The 26,721-nt window shown below is 49.7% G+C and overlaps 1 protein-coding gene across 3 annotated transcripts in view; it reads right to left on the bottom strand.

The window, feature by feature from the left end:
* MAPRE2 (microtubule associated protein RP/EB family member 2) overlaps positions 1–26,721 on the bottom strand; it is a 130,263-nt gene that overhangs the window by 43,523 nt on the left and 60,019 nt on the right. For all 3 annotated transcript variants that reach the window (XM_080686904.1, XM_080686903.1, XM_080686902.1), the window contains one exon: positions 16,005–16,132. In XM_080686904.1, the coding sequence (XP_080543030.1) occupies positions 16,005–16,125 (121 nt within the window). In that variant the 5' untranslated portion in view covers positions 16,126–16,132. The remainder of the gene's footprint in view (positions 1–16,004; positions 16,133–26,721) is intronic.

The raw sequence follows: 26,721 nt of genomic DNA, 5'->3' as shown, positions 1-26,721 counted from the left end.
TCTTCTTTCTCTTCAGCAGGTGACTATTAAATCACTTTCATTTTAGAACTACCTTTCATAGTAGAATTTAGTTGAATATTAAACAGCTTTCATATTAACCACAAAATGATGTCCGCTATTTCCGCTCTCAGCCCTGTCTTTCCTTGAACGGATCTTACTACAGAAAAGCATCTGTCATGTCGCCGAGGCCCACACCTCCTGCCACAGCCGTGCCCCCTCCGGGGAGTCAGGGCTTCCTACCAAGGAGAGTGAGACTGCAAAACGGAGGCGGCCTCTCCCCACTCCAGCCACCTCTCTGCCTGCACAGACAGGCTTGGAGAGTTTAAGGCAGCTGTGAAATGACGCTTTGCAACATGAATGTTTAAAAGGAACTGAAAATCCCCAAGTTCAACTGCATTTTTCTAATCCAACAGAAACATGCCGGCGTTCGGAGGAGCTCTCTGCTGTCACAGAGGCGTCTCGGCCCCGGCACAAACGGCAGCCGATAGCCTGTTGCCACGGCCTCGCGTCCCTCCGGACACGGGCTCAGCAGGCCTGCTGCACCTGCCCAGCCCAGAGGCTCAGAAACCCCGTTTCCACCGAGCTCCCGCCTGCCAGCCCCAGCGCCCTCCACTGAGCTCCTGCTGCTCCCACACAGCTTGGAGTTAAGTCAGAAACTTTTAATTCAGACTTTCAATAAATCCCCCAGACAAGCGATTTCGAGCTGGTTCCATGCAGAGGAACAGAGTGGTAACCAGCAGGAAGATGCCACGCCCGCGGACAGACAGGAGGCCCATGTGAGCTGGGCAGAGCGCTGGAAAGTCCCCCCGCCACCCCTCCACACACAGAGTGAATCCTCAAAGGCCATTTCATCTCCCTTCTTTCACAGAAAAAGGAATAAGCCAGCAACCATTTCCAGGCAGATGTGCTTTTATGAGCGTCAACAGACCCAGTGAAAGGCTGCCACTACAGGGCTGGGTGTCCATCCGATGTGGGCCCTCAGGCTCTTACTATTCCATGTGACATAACACCTGCTTAAGAACCTTATGATGAGAGACAAAACGGCGGCGGAATAGACGGACGCGTCCTGAGCCTTGTCCCGGAGCAAAGAGAGGGAGCAGCTGAAACGAGTGGAATCCAGCCCGAATTGGCGAAGGAGGTGCAGCTGGTGAGACAGTTTGCAGCCGGGAAGGGCAGAGATCCCCCCGATAAAGCAAGACACCCATGGAAAATACACATGGTGTCTAAATAAGACCAAGGAAAATCGTTTGGGCAAAAATAAAAAGGATCCCAAATCAATTATATAGAAAAGATTCCTTTATTAACTTTTGGTCGAGAATATGTTTATATATTTTCAGAAAACAACTCCAAGACCATGTGGATTTCTGCAACGGAGAGGAACTGACAGGAATGCTCCAACCATGAAGACAAGAGGAGAAACAGTCCAGAGATGGAAGACGCTGATGTGTGTCGCAGCAGGTTGCCTAGGACCAAACCAGAGAGGGTTGGACCTGCATTGCCACCATGGGCCCACCATCCAGATATCATTGCTGACATGTACACATAAGGAACTGTTTGACATTGAAACGGGGACTCAGAACTGTTCGACATTGAAATTGGGACTCAAACGTTTTTTGTTATTATACGTTTATTTCTAGTCTGCAGAGGCAAGATTTTTTAAAGGAAAGAAATGGGGAGAAAAATAGATACAGAGGCAAAGAAGCATTGAACAGACTGTCAAACTACAGCGGGAAGGCAGGGGAGGTTGGGGGGGGGGTGGCGTAAGAGATCAACCAAAGGACTTGTACGCATGCATATAAGCATAACCAATGGATACAAGACACTGGGGTGGGGGGGGGCGGCAGGTAAAGGCATGTACTGGGGGGTAGGGGAGGCCGGGGGGGAGGTCAATGGGGAAAAAAAAAGGAGACATATGTACTACTATTTGTAATACTGCAAACAAAAAAAAATAAAAAAAAAATCTTATGAGGCTGCTAAAACTGCAGTTCAAGGTGCCAACATTCTGTTCACAACCTGCCTTCAAGAACCAAGACTACCTGGCCGGTGAGGCTCAGTTGGTTGAGTGTCGTCCATGCACCAAGGGGCCACCAGTTCAAATTCCAGGCAGGCACATGCCCAGGTTGTGGGGTGCATAGGAGAGGCAACCAATCGATGTTTCTCTCTCCCTCTCCCTTCCTCTCTCTCAAAAATCAATAAAAACATTTTTTAAAAAGAAGCAAGAATACTGTTTAGGAAGTAAAGTTGCCTTTCAGATTTTTATTAAGAAGCTTGCAGCCTTAGCCTGTTTGGCTCAGTGGACAGAGCGTTGGCCCATGGGCTGAAGGGTCTAGGGTTTGATTCCGGTCAAGGGCAGGTACCTTGGTTGCAGGCTCGAACCCTGGCCCCGGTTGGGGTGCATGCAGGAAGCAACCAATTGATGTTTCTCTCTGTCTCTCCCCCTCCCTTCCATTCTCTCTAGAAATCAATAGGAAAAATATCCTTGGGTGAGGGCTAACAAAAAAAATTAAAAATTAAAAAAAAAAAAAGCATTGCAAAGCAATGTTAAAAAATGAGATCTGCCATAGAGAAAATTGATCAAATATTAAGATCAATGTGCTGAGTTAATTTAAAAGTGCTTCTTCATAAAAAAAATCATGGAAGAATAAAGGATATTTCCCTTTATCTTTCAAAAGGAATTTTCAACTGAGTGAAGGTCTGCATACCAACAGCCCTTGATTAATATTTAGGCATCAATATTTTTATTAAAAAGTAAATTTCAGAGAAATAGCTAGATTATAACCAATAAAAAGGCACAATATTCAGAAGCGAGCTGATATATTAAGGGTGGTATTTGTGAAAATAACTTTTTGTAGAAATTAACTATAACTTTCTGAGTTGAAAAACTACCATGTAAAGAACGCTGAAGTATAAATGGACACGTTACACTTGTTCTCTCCAACGAAATCTTCGCTACCCTGTCACTGGTCACCTTGCACTTCAACGCTTTAGGGGAAAAGTACAAAACTTTAAGTCTGCCTGTTGATACAAGAAAGGATTCACCAACTGGATGAAGAAAGAAATGGCAAGTGATGAGCTATCTTGTTGGTCTGGGAGATTTCTTTGCATCTGCTAACTGAGGGCCAGGGGCTGGGTGCGTGGTTTCACGTCCAGCTGCTAACACCGGAGGTGTCCTTCAGCGCAATGCATTCACCTTTTGGCCTCCACAAGGGGATCGAGGATGAAGGAGGGAGAGGACTTGGAGTGCAGGCAGGAACGAGGATGAAGGAGGGAGAGGACTTGGAGTGCAGGCAGGAACGCCGGGCAGGACAAAATGTCACTGGCTCCCAGGACCTGATACCTAAACTGGCAGCGAGATGTCCCAGCGCGGAAGTCGAGAGCAGAGCTAAAGTTAGAGTCTGGCATTCTAGAGAGAGAAGGAAAGGAGGCACAAAACGCCTCCTTATTACAAATAAAAAACAAGTTAGAACGGTACATAGGAAACCCATTCGGAAAGGGGCCGTTTTCTTAGGAGGGTCATCAAAATAGAAAGTTCTAGAAAGCTGTACAGTTCTCTGTGTGCACTCACGTATTTTCACACAGTTGTTTGTGTTACCTCCTCTGATGGGCAGAGATTTTTTGGGAAGTGCCCAAGTTACATGACTGACTGTAAAAAAGGAAGATTTATTTCAGAAGAGCTTGAGTAGGAGGCAAAAACGAGATTTCCTGTAGCATTTTCGTGGCTGTATGTCACCGCTGAGGAAATGCCCCTCTACCTGCAGGTGTTTTTGAAAGATGCCACTTTATTAATCAATGAAAAACCAATAAACCAACAAAAACTTACTGAGGAATGCGATTTCGATCTTAAAGAACCCAGGAATTTAGCTTGGAGAACAGAAACACACATGGGAACACCAACAGAAGTACGAGACAACTGTAAGTGCCCAACTATCGCAAAGACACACCAGCCCTAAGGGAGTTCAAAAATCCCGCCCAATGAAACCCAGGAAGGAGGAATCAATGTCGTCAGACAGATCAAGTCAACTTGCAGGGTCACGTCGATCTCCGAGGAGCTTACCCTCCGATGCCGAGGTTACAGGTGCCCAGTGGGCGTAAGGCTGCAGGGCCCTGACAACGGAGAGGGCGAGGGCCAGGGCGAGCTTGCATCTGGCTGGAGGTGATGGGGAGGAATGGGGGACGGGGGCAGGGAGGGCAGGGGGAGGCGGCACTGCAGGTGGCCCTCGGGGATGGGAAGACAGAGAGTTAGAACGTGTGGTGAGAGACGAGTTTGGGAACATGTAGGCCATGGGGGGGTGGGGAACGCGGGGAGTAATGGAGGCAGATATTGGAAAGGTGGGTTGCAGGCACATGCCTTTAAAAACCAGGAGAAAAAGAAGTTTAATTTGATTGGGTGGGTAGTAGGGAGCCGATGCTTACTTCTGGGCATAAGTGTCTACAGAGAGAATGCCTAAAATCCCATTTTAAGAACGTATCTATTTTAAGGGCAAATGAGATTAGGGGTAAGAAACCTGAAGCTTACACACTTTTCCCCACTTCTCAGGGGATTTCTACTGAATTATTTACCCTCATCATCCTATCGACGGGGCTCCCCGCCAGGCCCCTACGGAAACGCCGGGCATCTCAGCTGATGAAGCGGCTCTTAGCCTAGCAGACGTGATGACACCGACTGGCCAGCACCTTCACCTCCTGCTACACGAGGGCCATGCCCTCAGGCTGCTCTGTGGCAGAGGTCACCGTCCCGCACCGGGAGCTCCAGGCTTCTTCCCAGCCTAAGCCACGTCACATGCCCCGAGCAAGCAGGCCTAGGGCTCCTCATTTATCGCCTCTTCCCGCAGGCCCAGCCACCAGCTCTGGCCAACACAGTCACGTCCTCTAGTCCAGAGACGAGCTCCCCGAGAGGCCGAGGGCCGGAGAGAGCCGGAAGGCCAGACTGGTACCAAAGGGAGCCCGGCAATCAGAGGAGCTGCCCCTGATGTGCATGAAGGCGGTGCGAGGGCAGAGGGTGTGTTTCCATAATGAATCGCTTCCGTTATCGCTCACAGATTCATCCAGAACACGCCGCTTTCCTAAGCACAGCTCTGCATCAGGAGAACCCAAACTCATATGAGGAATGTGCAAATGTTTACCCCAGCGAGTCCATCGGATGACCGCAGGAGAAATAGAAGCAGAATGGAATTTAATTTCAGTTAAAAGGAAAAAGAAAGCGGGCAGGAGGTTTTTTGAAACAGTGGATTTAAACACAATTATTGTAATTTTAAAACTGACGTCCGTGTTTTCATTACACTTTGGCTCCTCAGAGCTCTGAGCGCCTCCAGGAACTGCCACCATGTGATCCAGGGGGAGGGACGTGGAAGACGAGCCTCCCGGAGGAGAATGTTGAGCAACTGCAGGAAGTCGTGCTGGCGTGGATCTCACCCTCACATGCTTCTCACTGTCAAATAACTTGGTCATAAAAGCTTATGAGTGTTAATACTTGGGTAAGAACAAACCCTTGGAACGGAGAGAACAGGATGACGTAATGGTGACAGGGTAGAAAAACCCAACCTGAAGAGGGATGGCTATCTGGAGAGTTGCCAAGCAATTCGATTATTCTGTTTCCAGGAATGCAGTTCTCACATGTCTAGCATCGGACAGTGACTTCTGACACTTAAAAAAAAATCTTTATTGATTTCAGAGAGGAAGGGAGGAGAGAGAAACATCAATGATGAGAGAGAATCACTGATTGGCTGCCTCCTGCACGCCCCCCACTGGGGATCGAGCCCACAATGCAGGCATGTGCCCTTGACTGGAATCGAATCTGGGACCCTTCAGTCCGCAGGCTGATGCTTTATCCACTGAGCCAAGCCGGCTAGGGCAGACACTTTTTAAAAAAATATTGCCTACACGGATGATAAATTGTACAGTTAAAAACAAGGGTTACAAAAATGTTTTCCTCTGAAGAACAGCAGAACGTGGAGATACTTGGCTTGGCCATCTTAGTTGGGTAGAAACCAGTAGCCTACTAATGCTTCAGATGTTCTCACGCACAGATGCCCATCAGTGTTACATGCTGTCTGATGGTGCACAGCATCAGTGTTACAGCCTGTCTGATGGCGCACAGACATCAGTGTTACATGCTGTCTGATGGTGCACGGACATCAGTGTTACATGTTGTCTGATGGCACACGGACATCAGTGTTACATGTTGTCTGATGGTGCACAGACATCAGTGTTACAGGCTGTCTGATGGTGCACAGACATCAGTGTTACAGGCTGTCTGATGGTGCACAGACATCAGTGTTACATGCTGTCTGGTGGTGCACAGACATCAGTGTTACAGGCTGTCTGATGGTGCACAGACATCAGTGTTACAGGCTGTCTGGTGGTGCACAGACATCAGTGTTACAGGCTGTCTGGTGGTGCACGGACATCAGTGTTACAGGCTGTCTGGTGGTGCACGGACATCAGTGTTACAGGCTGTCTGATGGTGCACAGACATCAGTGTTACATGCTGTCTGGTGGTGCACAGACATCAGTGTTACATGCTGTCTGGTGGTGCACAGACATCAGAGTTACATGCTGTCTGATGGTGCACAGACATCAGCGTTACATGCTGTCTGGTGGTGCACAGACATCAGTGTTACATGCTGTCTGGTGGTGCACGGACATCAGAGTTACATGCTGTCTGATGGTGCACAGACATCAGTGTTACAGGCTGTCTGATGGTGCACAGACAACATTAGTGTTATATGCTGTCTGATGATGAGATGTCTACTTTTATCCAATGGCCTTGTTCCACCTTCGCTTTGTACATGGGTAAGCTGAGAAAAACCTTGAATGCTCTGGTTACTAATGTGTCAAGGAGAGCTGTGGTAGTAAAAGAATGGGTTCTAACTGGGTCTGACCTGTATTTTTTGTATATGGCTGCATCCCAGATCCCATCCCATCTGACATGCTGTAGGCACTCAATAAATAGATGCTGACTTCAGGAATACATAAAACAACAGGCTAGACAGGGGTGGGCAAACTTTTTGACTCGAGGGCCACAATGGGTTCTTAAACTGGACCGGAGGGCCGGAACAAAAGCATGGATGGAGTGTTTGTGTGAACTAATATAAATTCAAAGTAAAGGAGCGGAGGGGAGAGCAAGAGAACCGGATAGAACCGCCGGATCCGGCCCGCGGGCCGTAGTTTGCCCAAGGCTGGGCTAGAACATGGAATCGATACCTAAATGGTACCTTTACTCAAGGTCTCCATCTTCCTCCTCTTGGCCCAAATCCTATCTTTGTCTGAGCAGCATTTCAATTAAATTCCATTTCATAAGTAGTTATTGACCATCCACTAAATGTGCATGGCTGTTTGGCCAGGAACCCAGACAAGGTAAAGACAAGCTTTTCTAGACAAAAATCATCTTCCCTTTCTTTGAGCTTTTATCCTCTTACATAAAATAGGAATAAAGAACTCCTATTCTTCTGCACAGGGTTGTTAGAAGAATTGAAATGAATACTATATATAAAAGCACAATGAAAATAGTAAAGAGAAATATGTAAAAGTTGCAACATTATGACATCATTACACCCCTGAAGTAGAAAACGATGTATTTCACGTTGTTATGGTTAAAATAATCAGAGCTTTAAAAATGAATAGGCTGGCCGTAGCCAGTTTGGCTCAGTGGATAGAGTGTTGGACTGGGGACTGAAGGGTTCCGGTTTGATTCCGGTCCAGGGCACATGCCTGGGTTGTGGCTCGATCCCCAGTAGGGGGCATGCAGGAGACAGCCGATCAATGATTCTCTCTCATCGTTGATGTTTTTATCCCTCTCCCCCTCTGAAATCAATAAAAAATAAAAATGAACAGGCTGGTGTGACTCGGTTGGTTGGGCATCATCCCACGCACTAAGGGGTTGCTGGCTCGATTCCCAGTGGGGCACATGCCTGGGTTTCGGGCTTGATCCCTGGTGTGTGTGTGTGTGGGGGGGGGGGCACGTGCAGGAGGCAGCCAATCAATATTTCTCTTTCACATCGATGTTTCTCTCCCTCTCCCTCTCCCCTCCTCCCTCTCTAGAGAGCAATAAAAAAATCTTTAAAAAAAAAGAATAGGATTGAATAGGATTATTTCAGATATGAAATGTGAATTTCCAGAATGCATGTTTCAGATTCAGAGGGCAAAGAACCAAAGAACCAAATGAGGTCTTTGGCCTCCCATAACAAAGGAAGGGCATGAGCACATTCCCAAGACCCTCCAGCTTCTCTGCTGAAAAGCATTCGGTTTCTCCGGTCCTTAAGTCTTCCCCCAGATAAACAGAGGAGGTGTTTAAATAATCACAAATTCATTTATAAAAGGAAATGACTGTTCTCCCCACTTTTATACTCCTCCTGTTATAGTCTCTAGAGGATTTAAAACTGAAAAGGAGAAAAGGGAAAGAAAAATAGCAATACAAATGCAAAATAATGTTTTAATGGGAACATATCCATCATGTAAAGTAACTGACATCTTTAGAAAAATCAAAATAACTTACAATGTGTTGAAACATACATTTTTTTCTTGTTATGATACTGGTTTTTATATATCTTGGTGAATGACTTAAAAAAGTCATTTGCTTTAAAAGTAAGCATCTTATCATAAAACAAAGACAACAACATCAGGGGAGAATGGACTCTAAGGTTTCTGAAATTAGAATTCTGAATTACGAGCGAGTCTGAAACACACTGTGTGTCCTTGGGCTCCAGCCCTGTTCTCCACACGCTTCGCATAGATTCCTGGGGCCATGGAGTTGGGGTTCCAGGCAGTAAAGCTGATGGCGTGGATGCTGGGCTTCAGAGCTACTCACTGTCCTAAGCCCTACACTCTCATCAGTACCACCTCCTCACGCACCCGCCCTCTGCTTGTTTCCATGGCCCACCTGCCCATGGGACAGAACAGTTCTCATCTCCAGGCTCACAACCACGGACATTCACGGTTTTGGAGCAGGTAAAACTCAGCAGAGCCTTACTGGAGCCGAGTAGAAGGGAAAAAACCCCACAACACTCCGACCCCAGTGAACTGCATGATAGAGAGTTTGTAAATTAGCAATGTACTTACCAAGAACCCTAAAGACTGAGAATTTTCCCAGTTAAGGGAAAATAATAAGAGATGAAAGTCTAGGATTTAACCAAGAGTAGTGCTTTGTACAAATTCCTACAATTATTGAATTTTTATGATCTTACTGAGAATTCTCAAAGGCAATGATTAGCTTTAGGTTTCTAATAATATGCCCTCATTTGCAGCATTCCCCCCAAAGAAACGAGAAATTCTATAGTTTCCTGAGAATATCCCACATGTATGCATAGTTGCTTCAAAGAGAGTAAAAACAATTTTCACATACTCATACGATGAGGTCATCAGGAACTCTCGGAGAAGACAACACGCTTCGGGCATTTACGGGCTGTACCTAATACAGCACACGCTATCCTGAGCACTGTCACCCCACCCCACCTCACTCAAGAGGGAGGGATTTCTGAGGTGTTTCCCACACCATGGCCATTCTAAGTCCTCAGGCAGCGCCCAGCCACTCCCAGAGAATCTCAATGAAGGCCTTTTCCACTCCCCAGGTCCCCACCCCCGCCCGCCTCCATAAGCTCTAAGTTCTTGCAAAACAGCGCTTCCCACAGGGTGGTCTCGAGTCTTTTGTCGGAAGTGCCCTGCTGTATTAAGCTCTCAGAGGACAAGGACCAGTCTCACCTGAGTCCCTAAGGCCTCGCTCAAAGAGGACGCCAAAATATGTGTGTTAAATAAAACTTAATTGATTATCACAACTGAATACGATTGTGAGGACAATAAAGATGTGACTGCTTGCAAAGATATGTCATCCATGTATTTGTAAAAAAACTTACAGGGGCAGTTTGACAAGTGAGGTTGAATGCATACACGCTTTTCCCCAATGGTATGTAGTATTACCAAATGCAGTAAAAAACAAACAAACCCCCCCCAATAAAAACAAAAATATCAATTTGTTTATTTTTAGCAACAGAGCATCAAGATATATGTAAATAAGTAATTTTAGAAGGAAAGTTACCGTATTCTACATTCTGCTCAAAAAATAACCCCCTTGGGACCCGCCCACTCATGGAGCCACCGGAGTGTTTTGCCCACTGCAGCAAGTGACCTTGAGGGTGACCTCTCCCTCCCCCCTGACCACACTCCCTTTTGCCCCCTTGCTCTGCAATCAGTTGGTATGCTGAGACCAAGTGAACTTGTTTTAAAATGAGAGAAAAGCTATCAGCCCAAAACTTAAAACAAAAATCTCTCTACATAATACATCACAAACAAGTGACATTGCATTACCATACAATCACATCGCCAACAACAGTAACACAATCCAAGGTGACTTAAGTTTCTTGCAGCAAACAGTCTATGACTCTGTAAAGCCAAGTAGGCAAGCTCCTGAGCTTACAGATGCTGATGAAATAGCCTTACTTGGTTTCAGTCCGAGAGCCAAGGAGAGAAGGGCTACTAAATTTAGCCGCCGAGCTGATCTCATCCCTAACCTGCCCCTGACAGGTCTCTGCCCACAGAAGGAAGGAGGCTCAGGGGACACTCCTCAGGATGGGATCAACCTATTTAACAAGCCCAGACGCCATCAACGTGGCCACAGAGCAAGCCCTCTGGCCCAGAGCACCGCCCTGCAGGTCCTGGGCGTGGCCCGACCCTCCGGGAGCCACCGGGGCCCAGAACTGTCAACGTGACTACAATGACCACAATATGATCAGCGGGGTCAGACGTTTTTCCGGAAGAAGAAAAATCCAGAAACTGGACCCAAGGCAAAGCGTGAAACAATTAGGAGAAGCACAAGTTGAAATTGAATTAAGTCCTGATCTTTTTTGTGTCTTTTTTTTTTTAAAGAGAGTCAAGAAAATACCTAACTTTCCATCTAAAAATGGTTTAATTCAAATGACTTTTTTTTTTTATATTTTATTGATTTTTTACAGAGAGGAAGGGAGAGGGATAGAGAGTTAGAAACATCGATGAGACAGAAACATCGATCAGCTGCCTCCTGCACACCCCCTCCTGGGGATGTGCCCGCAACCAAGGTACATGCCCTTGACCGGAATCGAACCCGGGACCCCTGAGTGCGCAGGCCGACACTCTATCCACTGAGCAAAACCGGTTAGGGCTCAAATGACTTTTATTAAAATACTAAAATGCTCAAGACAACTGAGCTGCTAACCAGGCAGTGACAGGGAAGTCAGTTGTTTGCTGGGCCTGGGTGGGGGGGGTGGGAAGGGGGGCGGCACAGAGGGAGGGTGGTCTGCACCCACCTGTGGAAATGGGGGGGGTCGACGGTCAGGTGCTCGCTGGCCAAGCGCTGGCAGTGACCCAGCCGTGGACCAAAAGCTGGTTCGGGCAGAGATGAGGGGTGGAAGGCAATAGGAAGTTGTATGTCTCTTCTGCTCCCCTCACACGCCCCTCCCCCATTCCTTTTTGGGCTGCCTCGCCACATTGCCCACTACCTTTCCTATCATCCCCCAAAGCAGTTACCTTGCTAAAGCCGCTTTAGGGGTTTTTAGAACTGAGCTGCCCTTCCTCCCTCTTGAACACTTTACAAGATGCCCAGTAAATGGGTTTGGGCTGATACTAAAGTCAAACAGAACATCTCATCCTTCCAAAAGCCCTTTCCTTTTTATCAACAATCCAACTAAAACGTGAAATTTTTGCGGAGCCGATCGGATATTTTAGGTGGCTTAGGCCCCCATCCCACCAAACATATTACTACTTTTCAGAGCAGGTTCAGGTGAGCAGTACACCGTGTGGCATGGGTGGTAGTCACTCCCACTGACAGTCTCTCTCCGTTTATACAGCTTGTTTTTTGTTGGTTTTTTTTTTTTTGCTTGAACTTGCTTTTCACAAGACAAAGTTGAATGCAAACCAAATACATATATGATTATCTGATCCAGATTTAACGTTCAAAGAAAGTTTTCATAAGATTATATCCTTGGGATAAAGTAACAGGAGATAAGAGTGCGTCATACAGTTTACTGCAACGTATTTCCAAGTGTCCTACCTTCTCACACCATTTTCCCTTTAAAGAGTTTTTAAAATGCTCACATCAAAAACATATGGGATTTTATTTATTATAAAGGCAGGACATTCTGAAGAAAATGGAATGCAAATGTGAACACATTAGGTCAGCTTTTTATGAGCTAGAGAAAAGCTGAGTTAGTTTTAATATTAGCTGGAGGGAGATCTCTTAGCTGGAAATGAAAATCAAAATAGGAAAGAACGCAAACAGAAAAAACCACCAAGGGGGCTGCCGGAATCAGAGCCGAAGTCTTCAGAAAGAGAGCAGAAATACCCGTAAGGAACAAGGAAAAAGGTCAGTCTCAATGTGTGAAGCCATTTTGTGTGCTTCCCCACAGCATCCTGCTAAAATACAATCACATTTCTACGGCAAGGAGCTAAAATGGAACAGACCTGTCGAACCTCGGAAGGAAGGTGGGGGTGGGTGGGAAGAGAGCAACCAAAGAACGTGTACGCTTCTATGCATAACCCATGGACACAGACAGTGGGGTGGTGAGGGCCTGGGGCGGGGGGTAGGGGCAGGCTAGAAGGGGTCAGTGGGGGGGGGGCGGGAAGGGGGACATACGTAATACTTTCAACAATAAAGATTAAACAAAATAATAGAGGAATTCAAATAAAAGTTGAGGGAAATATATTACCCAAGAAATGTGACTATTCGGAAGTATACCGAGGGTAAATCACTTAGGTCGACAGTATTTGGTTTTGTTTTCATCCCAACAGCTCTATCCTGGCTGCCTTAAATGCGTTCTAGAACAATGAGAGGCATAAATAAATAAACTCATCAATAAATGAATAGAGAGAGAGCACTCTCCCGCTAACCGCCACCGCTGGAGACCAGAGAAAAGTCACAGACTGAATTATGAATGAGGACACTGGCCAGGTCGGGCTCTGGATGATGTAGCTACAGCCTCAGTGGTTGGGTTTTCTCCGAAATGCCCTGGGGGCTCCTGGCGGAGCACACAGCATGGGGGTGGGGTGTGTGTGGGGGGTGGGGGGTCAGGGGGGGTTGTTCTGGTGCAGATTGTGGGCTTCACACCCGGAGATACCGAGGTGGAAGGTCAAGGAGCTTAAGAATCTGCATTTTCAGGCAGCTCCCAGGAGGGCCTACACGCGTCACTTTTACACTTTGAAGGTTAGACTTTGAAGAAACTATCGCCTGAAACAAACCAACCTTGTTATTTTTTAGCAAAAAACCGTTTCAGAGCAGAAAGGCATCTCTCCATCTACACTCTATTCCCTGGACTATCTACCTTGTAACCTGGCAGCCAGGGAGCCATCCCAATGGAACTATCCGCTTAGCGGCGATCAAAACGGTTCCACGGGTTTCCTCAAGCCACACGGACGGCAACGTGGCTGGAACGGCTGCCGAAGCTTGCTTTCAGAGAGCCGCCCAGATCCTGCCTCAGAGCCCTTCACCAATGCCGCTCACCATGTTGGTGAGTCTGGCTTGAGAAGGTGGAAAGAGCTGCAAAGAAATTATGTGTATTACTCATGAAATTTTATTTGTCTAAAAAAAACAACACACCTCTGATTGGCTCTCATTCGCTAGCCAGTGGTTCTCAACCTCCCAAACGCCGCGGCCCTTTAATACAGCTCCTCATGTGGTGGGGACCCCCAACCATAACATTATTTTCGTTGCTACTCCATAACTGTCATTTTGCTACTGTTATGAATCGTAATGTAAATATCTGTGTTTTCCGATGGTCACGACCCACAGGTTGAGAACCTCTAGCAGGGTCGCCTAAGACCATCGGAAAACACAGATATTTACATTACGATTCATAACAGTAGCACAATGACAGTTATGAAGCAGCAACGAAAATGATGTTATGGTTGGGGGTCCCCACCACATGAGGAGCGGTATGAAAGGCCACAGCGTTAGGGAGGTTGGGAACACTGCTCTAGCCAAACCTCCCCGCTGAACAGCACAGGAAGCGCCTCGTGGATTCTTTTCACTTAAGGACCGTGACTGGGGACCTTCTCTCTGACGCTTCCTCGCCCTCTTCTGTCCGGTGCCTCTTTTTCTGATAACCAGCCCACCCATCCCCCTATCCACGCGGACACACCCCCGCTCTGTGGGTAACTGATAACCAGCCCACCCATCCCCCTTATTCACGCGGACACACCCCCGCTCTGTGGGTAACTGATAACCAGCCCACCCATCCCCCTTATTCACGCGGACACGCCCCCGCTCTGTGGGTAACTGATAACCAGCCCACCCATCCCCCTATCCACGCGGACACGCCCCCGCTCTGTGGGTAACTGATAACCAGCCCACCCATCCCCCTATCCACGCGGACACACCCCCGCTCTGTGGGTAACTGATAACCAGCCCCACCCATCCCCCTATCCACGCGGACACGCCCCCGCTCTGTGGGTAACTGATAACCAGCCCACCCATCCCCCTATCCACGCGGACACACCCCCGCTCTGTGGGTAACTGATAACCAGCCCACCCATCCCCCTATCCACGCGGACACACCCCCGCTCTGTGGGTAACTGATAACCAGCCCACCCATCCCCCTATCCACGCGGACACGCCCCCGCTCTGTGGGTAACTGATAACCAGCCCCACCCATCCCCCTATCCACGCGGACACGCCCCCGCTCTGTGGGTAACTGATAACCAGCCCACCCATCCCCCTATCCACGCGGACACGCCCCCGCTCTGTGGGTAACTGATAACCAGCCCACCCATCCCCCTATCCACGCGGACACGCCCCCGCTCTGTGGGTAACTGATAACCAGCCCCACCCATCCCCCTATCCACGCGGACACGCCCCCGCTCTGTGGGTAACTGATAACCAGCCCACCCATCCCCCTTATCCACGCGGACACACCCCCGCTCTGTGGGTAACTGATAACCAGCCCCACCCATCCCCCTATCCACACGGACACACCCCCGCTCTGTGGGTAACTGATAACCAGCCCACCCATCTCCCTATCCACGCGGACACGCCCCCGCTCTGTGGGTAACTGATAACCAGCCCACCCATCCCCCTATCCACACGGACACGCCCCCGCTCTGTGGGTAACTGATAACCAGCCCCACCCATCCCCCTTGTCCACGCGGACACGCCCCCGCTCTGTGGGTAACTGATAACCAGCCCCACCCATCCCCCTATCCACGCGGACACACCCCCGCTCTGTGGGTAAGGTACGCATTCACCGCCGCATGTGCGATTAGCAAAGGGCTGCTCATAACGGTGAACCTGCTTCAGCCGTGTGGGTTTTTGGGGAGCAAATTAAAAAGGAAATCTGAGAGCTCCAGAATGCACAGCAAGAGCAGCACAATGAAGACCCGACCGAGGGGCGCTCTGAAGCTCAGCGAGATGCAACGGGGCGTTTTACCCTGGAAGGGCAGGCGCCGTGTCTCCGGGACCCTCCGCAGAGGGAGCGATGACCAGCAGACTTCTAAATGCGAGGGACAGGAAGGGGAAAGACCTCGGCAAAGGGCGTGAGGAAGGGCCCTGGGATGCAGCAGGGAAAGTCTTCGGGGAACAGCGTTTGGCGGGCGGGGGCGCAGGGGAGAGATGTGCACAGTGAAACCAGGAGGTGGGCTGCAGCCGGAACAGAAAGGACCTTCTCACCCGCGGGGAGGGGTTGAACCTTACCTGTGGGGAGGACAACGTGGAGCCCTGAGGGTTTTTAGGGACAAGAGAGCTGCAAGACCCCATCTGCACTTCAGCACGAGAGCGTGGTGGGGGCAGGGGGTGGCGGGGAGAGGCCGGAAGACCAGGCAGAAGGCCGCACAGGGTGCCCGCGAGCCTGCCACGCCGCATCGGGACGGCTCATGCTCTCAGATGCTCGAGGGCCGGCCCCTCCATACGCCCCTTCGTCAGACCCGAGTTCTCCTTTAGTTACAGGCCAATGCCGACGTGCTTCTCCCGCCCCGGATATGTCAGCTGCGGTTCATGAAATCACATCCACACGGCAGCGAACAGTTAGGCAGACACGTGGGAGAGGGCTTACCTGAGCAGAGCTGTTCCACCTTCGTGTAGTTTAAGGACACTATGTCATTAACCCAGGCGATGATGTCATGTCTGCTCATGGTCTCTTGGGTTATCGAGGTAGAATACACATTGACCGCCATTCCCCAACTGGAAAACAAACAAACAAACAAACATGTTTATTTGCCTACGAGGAAAGGTTAACTCGGGAGCAGGGCATCCACCCGGTGAAGGCGGCGCCCCGGGCAGAACTCTAAGGGGTGGATGTAAAAGCCCCACTCTGGCTAAGTCCTTTCTTTTCCCTTTCCAGTCTACACACTTTCCACTTTAGGTTCCCATTATTTATAGGTTCCGTCTCCATTTCTAAGATCTCCCTTGCAATGTTTTTACTGTTGAAGGAACTGGGCTGGTTGTCTCATAAAGTTTCCATAATCTGGATTTTGCTCCCTGCATCCCATTGGTGTGATTTAACACATTCCTCTGTCCCCTGCATTTTTTTTAATTCCTAAAAAATGTTAAACAACCAAGATTACTCTACCCAGCAAAGTTATCATTCAGAATTGAAGGTCAGATAAAGAGCTTCACAGACAAGAATAAAGCTAAAGGAGTTCATCACCACCAAACCAGGATTATATGAAATGCTGAAGGGTATATTCTTTAAGAAGAGGAAGAAGAAGAAAAAGGTCAAGATAAAAATTATGAACAACAAAATGACATCAAATACATACCTATCAACAAGTGAATCTAAAAATCAAGTGAATAAAAAATCTGAAGAACAGAATGGATTGGTGAATATAATAGAATCAGGGACATAGAAAGGGAGTGGACTGACAATTCTCAGGGGGAAGGGGGTGTGAGGGGTGCGGGAAGAGACTGGACAAAAATCTTACACCTATGGATGAGGACAGTGGCGGGGGGTAAGGGCATGGGGTGGGGTGGGGTGGGGAATCAGGTGGAGGGGAGCTATGGGGGGAAAAAAGAGAGGAACACCTGTAATAATCTGAACAATAAAAATTTATTAAAAATAAAAAAAATGTTAAGTAGAGTTGGTATACAATATTATACTAGTTTCAGGTGTACAATATAGTTGCTCCACATTTTTATACCTTACAATGCGATCATGACCCTTGTGTTCTATACACAGGCGCTGGGATCTAAGCAGGGGTCCTCAAACTTTTTAAACAGGGGGCCAGTTCCCTGTCCCTCAGACCGTTGGAGGGCGGACTATAGTTTAAAAAAAAAACTATGAACAAATTCCTATGTGCACTGTGGGCCCGGGATGAGTCGGCTGCTAAGCAGGACAGGCAGCGGCACACGGCGGGCCGGATCAATGTCCTCGGCGGGCCGCATGTGTCCCGCGGGCCGTAGTTTGAGGACCCCTGATAAAGGTTGACCTGACTCAAGTTCTGAGGGGTGAGGAGGCAAGATCACGGTGTCTGAGCTTCCGGCTGGAGGCGCAGCATGTCTGACTGACTCCTGTGATTCGTCAGCCATTGGTGGCACCTAACAATTCTTTAGAGATTTCAAAGTGATAGTCTGCTCTTTATTCTTGACCTTCTAGCTGGAATAAACCTGTAAAGAGAAAGTTCCCCCTGAGGTACCAATCATATAAGAAAGGCAGAAGAGATGCCTGGTACTTTTCCTTAATTTACCAAGTTTCAAAATAAAGAGGCAGTTCCCTACTATTTTCCAAAGATAACAAATGGGGTTTTATCTTTGGAGTATAATAATGAGCTCATGGACCTAAACGTATCTGGTATGCTTCAGCCCACAGCAGTTTCTCTCTCTATTGACACAGCTTGTGGAGGGGTGCCGGGCTGGCTCCGAGTTGTTTGGCAAGGTCCTGGAAGTCTTTGGTAACGTCCTTGCCCTCCGGTATGACACCGTGTTCCAGACTCACACTACATTTCCTGCCTGGGACCCCAAACCCGTCATTTCTCTAGGCTCCTTATCCCTTTTACTGTACGTGAGAGTCAGAGATAAGTAATATTTTTAAGCATGACTATATATGACAGAAAAAAACTATAGTTTTATAGGTTTTTACACGAAAATCTACAGATTTATGAAACTGTGTTTGGCATTCTTTTTTTTAAAAAATATATTTTATTGATATTTCACAGAAAGGAAGGGAGAGGGATAGAAAGCTAGAAACACTGATGAGAGAGAAACATCGATCAGCTGCCTCCTGCACACCTCCCACTGAGGATGTGCCCGCAACCAAGGTACATGCCCTTGACCGGAATCGAACCCGGGACCTTTCAGTCCGCAGGCCGACGCTCTATCCATTGAGCCAAACCGGTTTCAGCTGGCATTCTTATTATAACTCTAAAAAAGCAATAAAAATCTGTTTTTTACTAAAAATAAATGATATCCATCCACCCATCCTTAAAAGCACCTTCCTCTCTAAATTCTCTTCCCCTGAAGACACTCACGCCGCTGGCACTCCGATAATGGGACCATAATCCTGCTTTTCCCCCACAGCATCGAGGGCTGTTTATTTGTTGGTTAATAACTTTTCTTTAGCCTATCATTTATTAAACAAAACCATTGCCTTTAACACCCATTTAAAATGTTAATCAACTGTGTAAATGACATAAAACCTTAAAAGACAAATAATTCTAAACTTGAAGTGTTTTTGGATGTGTGCTGTGATTTCCGCATCCTGGCATACTTCCGGCCCTGGTATGCTTCCTAGGGGCTGACTCTCAGGCCGAGCTGAGAGCTCCCGCGCTGCATTCCCAGGCAACGCATCCACGGCACGCATCCACGGCGGAGGCCGAGGCACCGGGGCCCAGACTGTGCTGGATGGCAACAGGCCAAACTGGGATGAAATTTGACTCCAGATGACTTAAAAACAAAACCGAACACAATGCAGGAGAGAGACGCGGATCTGTTTTGGACAGTTAAAGCCATCCACAAGTGAGTGCAAATGTGTGGTTCCAAAGAGAAGGAATGTACGAAGGGCGGGGAGAAGTCAAGCTGGCTTTGAAAAATCCAGGAGAGCAGGAAGCGAGGCATGTGCTGCAGGCGCTGTCCGTGAAGCACACTCGCCTCCAGGTCTTTCCTGGCGATGTCCACCGACTCACCCAGGAGCAGCAATCCTTCCCCATCCGAACAGACTCCCAGCAAAGCCCTGTGCCTTCCCAGGCTCACGAAGAGGACCAGTGAACAATGCACAGCATCTGCTTTATTTTTTAAAAATACATTTTATTGATTTTTTACAGAGAGGAAGGGAGAGGGATAGAGAGTTAGAAACATCGATGAGAGAGAAACATTGATCAGCGACCTCCTGCACACACCCTACTGGAGATGTGCCCGCAACCAAGGTACATGCCCTTGACTGGAATCGAACCCGGGACCCTTGAGTCCGCAGGCCGACGCTCTATCCACTGAGCCAAACCGGCTTGGGCAATGCTCCCGAGCACTTTTTACTAGATGGTAGTTACGAGGCTCAGCACTCTCACCGCCACCATGTCCTCCCCACCCCCCCAACCAGCGCAGCTGCGCCCCAGAAACCCCGCAGAAAAGGCAACCGTGTGCCCAGCGGGAAAGCCAGGGGAGAGGACAGACCAAGAGTAAGGGCGAACAGGAATATTTTCTAACATAGAACGACACGTTAAATAGATTTCCATACCCATTTCCAATGAAGAGAAGTGGAATCAATATGGTTAACGTCTCATTACATCCATGCTGATTAAAATATTCTTATGATCTTTCTCCTCTAAATTTCGCCAAAATACTCATAAATTCACCTCCCTTTGTGGTTGCCTCTCACACCCTTTTGAGCTCCCCACCCCGCGGGCAACGCCTTGGGATGTGGGTGAGAGCCCTGGTTCCGTCCCTCTCCGCAGCTGGGGCCACCCAACCTTTCCCCAGTTCCTTCAGCTCCCACCTTCTCTACGGGGGCGACTCCCACACAGTCAAACCTCAGCTCTCCAGGTGGCCAGACCGCCCACAGAAGGACATTTACAGTTGTCCCAATATGACACCAGCGCCAACGAGAGAGCACCTCACAGTCCCGGCTCTTCCGTGGACACCCTCTACAACCCCAAGGTCTTATTACACTTTCCTGGGTGCCAGCAGATCTATCTGACCGTGTCCAGGCAGAGTACCTGCCCCTGCTGATTCTTCAGACCTGTCGTGTGGATGACAAGGAGTTTCTCTGTCATTTTTGAGTTAGAGTGAGTCCATGCTCCCATTTGGATCCTCGAAAAAATTCTGTGCGGGAAGCAGGGCAGGAACTGTATTATTTCCTGACAAACGTGGACGCCCAGTGCTACCGAAGGTAAGCGTTAAAATGATTCAACGTGTTACATTTCTTGACCTTGAGTGATTTCCAACAATTGGGACAAGAAAGGTAAATGGTTAAGAAGGTGGAGTGAAGTCACACGTCGCAGGATGAAGGGACAGGCACCAGGCAGGTTTGAGCTCCGCTGGGGTCCTCGGCCGCCTTTTAGGCGGAAACAGGTTTATTCTTAGCTGAACCTCCATCTGGCCCCGGGACATAATCATTTCTCTCTGTGGGTCCCTGCAGAAAAAAGGAAGTCGGAGCCCTGGCCTACAATCTGTGGCTCCATCAGATTCCAAACCAGGTCACACGCGTCTAGAGCTGGTCAGGACGGTGGCGGGGGCAGTGGCAACGGGGCTGCCTCCCAGCATCACAGCCTGCGGGCCACTGTGTTTTAACATGGCGTTGACATTTGACTTCCAAGTGAATGTTAATTCATTGCTCCGGCTGGAAAATGGACCAGTAATCACAACATATCTGTACACGGTTTTTGTGACTGTTTGAATACCTTTCTTGAAAAATGGCACCATGTGTATGTGTATGTGTATGTGTATGTGTATGTGTATGTGTATGTGTATGTATTGGAAATGGGAGAGAGAAAACACACACAGGAAAACAAAAACCCCTCCACACCTCCCGCAGGCGAAGGCACTGCTGGGGCGTGTCTGTGGCCCGTGAGCTGCCGGCTGCGAAGAGAGCAGCGGGGCCTGAGGCCCGCGACCCGCCCTGTGCCCGCGCTGGGGCCCGGAGCGGGCCCGGCCAGGCTGTGCGGCAGCCACGCAGCCGCGCTGATGAGAAACTGCATGTGGCCTGGGAACGGGGTGCTGGTGACAGGCCTGGGCGAACCCACTGGGCGAAGCCCCGGACTGTGGAAACCAAGATGTGAGTCCCACACTCCCCAGCCCTGCCCCCAAACAAAACACGCGGCGATTCTGGTGAGGACAGAGTTGCCAACGCTTATGAATTATTCCAGAAGAGTGTCCTCGGGATTTGACACATTTTAAAATGTCACAGCTAGCACTGTATGCGGCATTACATGCAAGTATTTCTTTTGTCATTCATGTTGTCTCTCGGCCGCACCCTAGCCTTACTCATAGATCCCAGCCGTGTGTGCGTGCAGTGTGTGTGGTGTGTGTATATGTGCAGTGTGTGTATGTCTCTCTGGGTGTAGCATGTATGTGTATGTCTCTCTGTGTAGTGTGTTGTGTGGGTGTGTAGTCTCTGTGTATGTTTATGTATGTGTAGTGCATGTGGTATATGTCTGTGTGTGTACGTGTGTGTGGTATGTGTACTAGTATGTGTACTCTGTATGTATGTGTATATCTGTGTGTGTGTTGTGTTGGGTGTGTGGTGTGTGTGTATGTGTAGCCTGTATGTGTGTGTTGGGTGTTATATTGTATGTTGTGTATGTGTGGTGTGTTGGGTGTGTGTTGTATGGGGATGTCTCTGTGTGTGCATGTGTGTGTGTGTGTGTGTGTGTGTGTGGTGGGGAGGAGGCCATGTTTCCTCATTTCCTCCCTTCACACTCTGCTCATTCCTTTGGAGGAAAACGGATTTTTCAAGAAGGTCACAGCAGAGCAGGGGGCCCGCCGGCGGCTCTGGTCTTGTTTTGGGGTGTGGACGGACGGAGAGGGGCTCCAGAAACAACTTTGGGAATGAGGCCTGTGGAGCTTATTCTGATTTTGATTTTTTTTCACAACCAACATTTGAGTCTGCCAGGCTCCCCAAGTTTAGACATGAGCATCTGCAGAAGAACAGCCCTCCACGAGGTGGACTCCTGTCGGCAGGAGCTCCGTTTGGGTTCATTTATCCCGAACCCGGTTGAAGCTGAGCCCGTAGAAGCCCTCCTGCCTGGGTTGCCTTTCTTATGCCCCTCCCTAAAGGGATCCATATGCAACCGAATTTCACCTTCAGTACGAAACACTGAAAATCCCACCTACGCCAAGCGGACATGCTCGTTCATACATCCCACACTGACAACTACGCCCATACGGGTGGCTTTCTTCTCTCCTGTAACAATTCCTATTTTCAACGTGACCCCCGTCACTGCGGGGAGCAACCCACCTTTCACGAAAACAACGGGCAGCCTGGGAAAGGGGTACAAAGAGGAACGGCATTGCTCTTCCACCTGGAGATTTTCTTTCCGAGATCGGCACATAAACTCTGAAACCCTTGTGATAATCCACCACCCAAACTGTTTCTTCGGTCAGGTTTACAGGTCTCGGTGCTTCCCAGGAAGCATGTCCTGCTGACAGGTGTCGGAGGTCCCTGTAAAGAGTCTCAGAGGCCACTCTCTTTACCAACCATGGAATTTACACTTGGTTCAGGTAGGACCTCACCTTTAAGTCCCATCTCCCAGGGTGACCTTTGATTAAAGCAGCCGTGGGCAAACTACGGCCCGCGGGCGGGATCCGGCCCGTTCGGCTGTTGTATCCGGCCCGCGGAGCCGAAAGAGTGGAGGGTTCTCTTGCTCTCCCCTCCGCTCCTTTACTTTGAATGTATATTAGTTCACACAAACACTCCATCCATGCTTTTGTTCCGGCCCTCCGGTCCAGTGTAAGAACCCATTGTGGCCCTCGAGTCAAAAAGTTTGCCCACCCCTGGATTAAAGGCTTTAGGACACTCAAAGTTGGCCAGTAGCTATATGCCAGGTAAGGGGAAATGCATTATTCAAATACATTCGTAAACACAGCTTTTTGGTCAGAATTTTGTCATTCTAACAGACATAGCCATTTTGCAAACACTTCTAAATATTCACAGATATTATGAGGAAGAGTTTAAAAAGAGATTTAGCTAATCATTGATATAATCTTTCCTTCTCTTACAAGTGACATGTTTCTAAAACAACCTGCTAACATTTTGAAGAAAAAAAATTACATTTATACCCAAAGATCACACACTGAGCCAAAGGCAGAAACCCCAAAAGTTGTTTTCAAAGGCCACTCTGTACTAGAATACATGTCTTCAATCTGAGGGTGGTTGGGGATGGGGAGATTCAGACCAGAGCAGTCGCCTGAATGTGCGAGTTTCCCTCCGAAGGGCCTTGTAGCGGCACAACCAGATCCCTCCTGAGTGCCCCCTCGGACTCGGACCTAACGAAAGGCTGCTGTGACACCCCCAGTGGCTGTGCTAGCAATGAACTGGGCGTCCCTGGGGAGGGGCCTGTCAGCGTGTCCCCTGAACCAGAAGTGTCCCTGCTCTCGGCCGCACGTAGTTCACTCCCTAGATTCAATGCCGTGAGGGGTAGGGTTTAAACATGCCACCAAGGACAGACTATCTCTGGTAATTCTCGCTTCATTACTTCCTCTTTATGGGTGACCTGAAGTGTGGGGGCAGGGAGACGGTCTGAGGAGGGAGATCAGGATGGAGTGAAGCAGGAGGGAAGAGGGCATCCTGGAAAGACAAACCTTGGCAAGAGGAAATCTCCCTGGAGGGACCTTACAGAAACTGAACGGGGTTTCATCTAAACGTGGGTATAAGGCTTCCGCTGAACTTGGGGGCAACTGATGCACGCATGGGCTCTACGGCTGGGATGGGGGGTGAAGAGGTCATTTGCTGACTGGGCCACCGGGCCGGAGGTGGTCTGTTCTGTCTGTACAGGCCCTGTGACTGCCTTAGGGGATTAGACAGACAATGCACAACCACTCCTCCAGGCTGCCCTCCAGGCTGCCCTCCAGGGAGTGGCCCAGCGAGGAGGGCCTCCTGGCAGAGGTCTGAGTGCAGAGCTGACCTCAGACGGGGCGGCCAACATCAGACACGCCGGTGGTTATGAAACACGTGCCTTTTATTAAGACACAGATATGGAACTAATACTACTTTTTACTCAAAATCAGGCTATCTGCAGTTTAGATCTAGTGCAGAACACCAGCTTTAACACTAAGGGGCTTTGAGAAACACTGGATGAGACGTGCGTTATCAGAGGGCAGCCGCTAGCTCTGTCCCCGGCTCTTCGAGGCGGCCTGCCTCCCAATTACTGGTCTGCCCCCCGTTATCACTCCCTGCTTCCGGATGGCGCGTGAACAGGCCCAGGCCTCCACTTCCGCCGGACACGCAGGAACCCTGACTCCAGCACACACCTGCCCCTCCCGAGAGAGTGACAGTCCTTCTTTTTCAGGGCGCCCACCCTTTGCCACGAACGGTTCCTCTTTAAAACAGAGGGAGGACGCATCAATATTCCTAGTACCCGATTTCTAAAAAATGGAGTGTGGTGGAAACGGGTCTCTCCAACGGCCTGAAAGAGCTTCCATAACTGGCCTCAAACCTCCTCCACTTCAGCCGCTTTGACGTGCTCGGTGCCGACCCACGGAGACGCCTCAGTAAGTGGCTCCCCACCTTCACCACCTACCCTCCGTGAGCGAATGCACCCCAAGGGCGACTTTCAAAACAGCACCCGTAGGTTTTGGGTTTTAAAACTCAGTCAGAACCAATAGCTATGGCCCCGGATGACTTGGAAACGTGGCTGTTTCCTAAGGAATGAAGACATTTTGGAGCTCTGGAGAAGTTCCTGTGGCATTCACAATGCTCGTGGACGTGAATGACACTCGGCCTCCTGTAACAGGGTACAAGGCCAAGGCCGCGGACAGGCAGACACGCACACAACGGGCACACGCTTCCTCACGGGTCAGAAACGCAGCAGGTCAGACTGAGCATCTGCCCCAGGTCCATCTGCTTCGAGCAGTGGGGGGCTCGGAGTCCACGCTCTGAAAATAACTCCAATGACCCGGGGCACGTTCCCATGCCCAGGCTTGGCTGGTCTCCCCGGGCACCGACGCTGCGCAGTCCCCCCCCCCCCCCGCCCCCGCCGGCTCCCAGTACATCTCCTCCTTCCTGACCATATGCCTGCTGTTTCCTTTCCCAGCCCTCCTTGGCCCTGTTCCCTCTCACCCGACCTTAGCTCTCTCCCATGACCCCAAGTCATTTCCAGGCAGGCCATGCCCCCCCCGCCCCCCCAATCCCGGGTCAGCCTCTCCGGGCACAGTGCCGCTGCCCCAGCACCAGGGCGCACACCGGCTGTGGGGCCAGCAGCGCGGACCTGGGTGCCCCAGACAGAGCGGTGTGGCCACTGAGCGAACATGCCACGCGAGGCCACGCTGCGGGGGGGGCACCGTGCCGAGCGTGCTCCCACCCCCTGGTCCTGGGCTGGCGGGGCCTTGGCGGGGCGGGTTCCGCCTCAGGTACTTGGCATCTCCACTTGTCCCCCTTTTCTAAACCGTCTCGTTATAAAAAAGCAAACGAAGGGATGACAGCCTTGAGGTTAATGCCGAGGGATCACCGGGCTCAAGGCCTGAGGCAGGGGAGGGCTCGCTCCCAGCGCTGCCCCCCCCCCCCCGGGCTGCGCCTCCTGCTCCAGGCTGGGCTCACATGCCCCCTCGGGGTGTCTCCTCCCACACCCCCCTCCTGATACCAACACAATCCGTGGTTACCTGGCTGGCCTATCGCCGGTCTGCTTCCTCCTCCCCCTCACTTAGCCATGACGGCAGAGCACACTTCGTTTCCTGCTGCACCTCCTGTTTCCAGGGCAGGGCCTGGCATGGCACATCGGGGGGCTCAACCATACATGCCCAATGGACGCACGCGTGGAAGAGTTTCGTGGGGAGGGGAAGCACACAGGGTCCTGAAATCACAGCACGTATGTAATTGCCAATAAACTGGTATGTCTCTAGGGCTATCTATGTGAGAGGGTTAGGAGGAGGACAAATGGAGGTTGAGTGGATTAAAAGACTTTGTCTCCATGCCCCCCCCCCCCAAAAAAAAAACCCAAAAAGGTGGAGAAATGTGCCCTTCTTCAGGTCTCCAACACTGATACACAAACTCACCAGCTCAGCATCATGAGAGCCCTGAGCTGGGAGTCGGGGCATCGGCCTCTCGTTCCAGAGCTCCCCGCAGCCCGGCTGGTAAGTTGGGCATCTCCTTTCCGTCATGCATGTTCTCACTTAGTCTTCACGGCCAGGCGGTGCGATCCGGCAGCCCTTATGTCCTTACGTAGGAGGAGATACAGGGACACGTGCCCAGTCTCAGTCATGAGGTGAAGAGCTGGCCTGTGGACCGAGGGCTGATTCTGGGGTTCGTGCTCTCAACCAAGTCCCTGTCGGCCCTCCGTCTGTGTTACATCATGAAGGTAAGTAGGGGGGTGGGGACTCCAAATGAGGACACAGCTGTGGTCTTCATACAAGCATCTTCCCTTCTCATTCCTACCAAGGGCTATTTTATATTCTCACTTTAAAACGCAAGTTTCCCTGAAGACCCTGAAACGTAGAGGTGTGGGTGGCTTGTTACTCAGTTTATTGCTGGAAATTATTTTTGGCTCAGAAACCTGCCAGCTGTAAATATAGGCCACGCTAATATTTGAGGAATCACCACGTTCCCCATTTCCAGGCGGTGCATATTTTGGACTTAAGTCTCTCAATTTGCTTATTGAGGTACTTTAGTCAAAATGGACAGGGATCATGCT

Source organism: Plecotus auritus, assembly GCF_963455305.1.
Source record: "Plecotus auritus genome assembly, chromosome: 8".
Classification (NCBI taxonomy): domain Eukaryota; kingdom Metazoa; phylum Chordata; class Mammalia; order Chiroptera; family Vespertilionidae; genus Plecotus; species Plecotus auritus.
The sequence above is the reverse complement of the archived record's forward strand: the minus strand, read 5'-3'. Positions and strand labels throughout refer to the sequence as shown.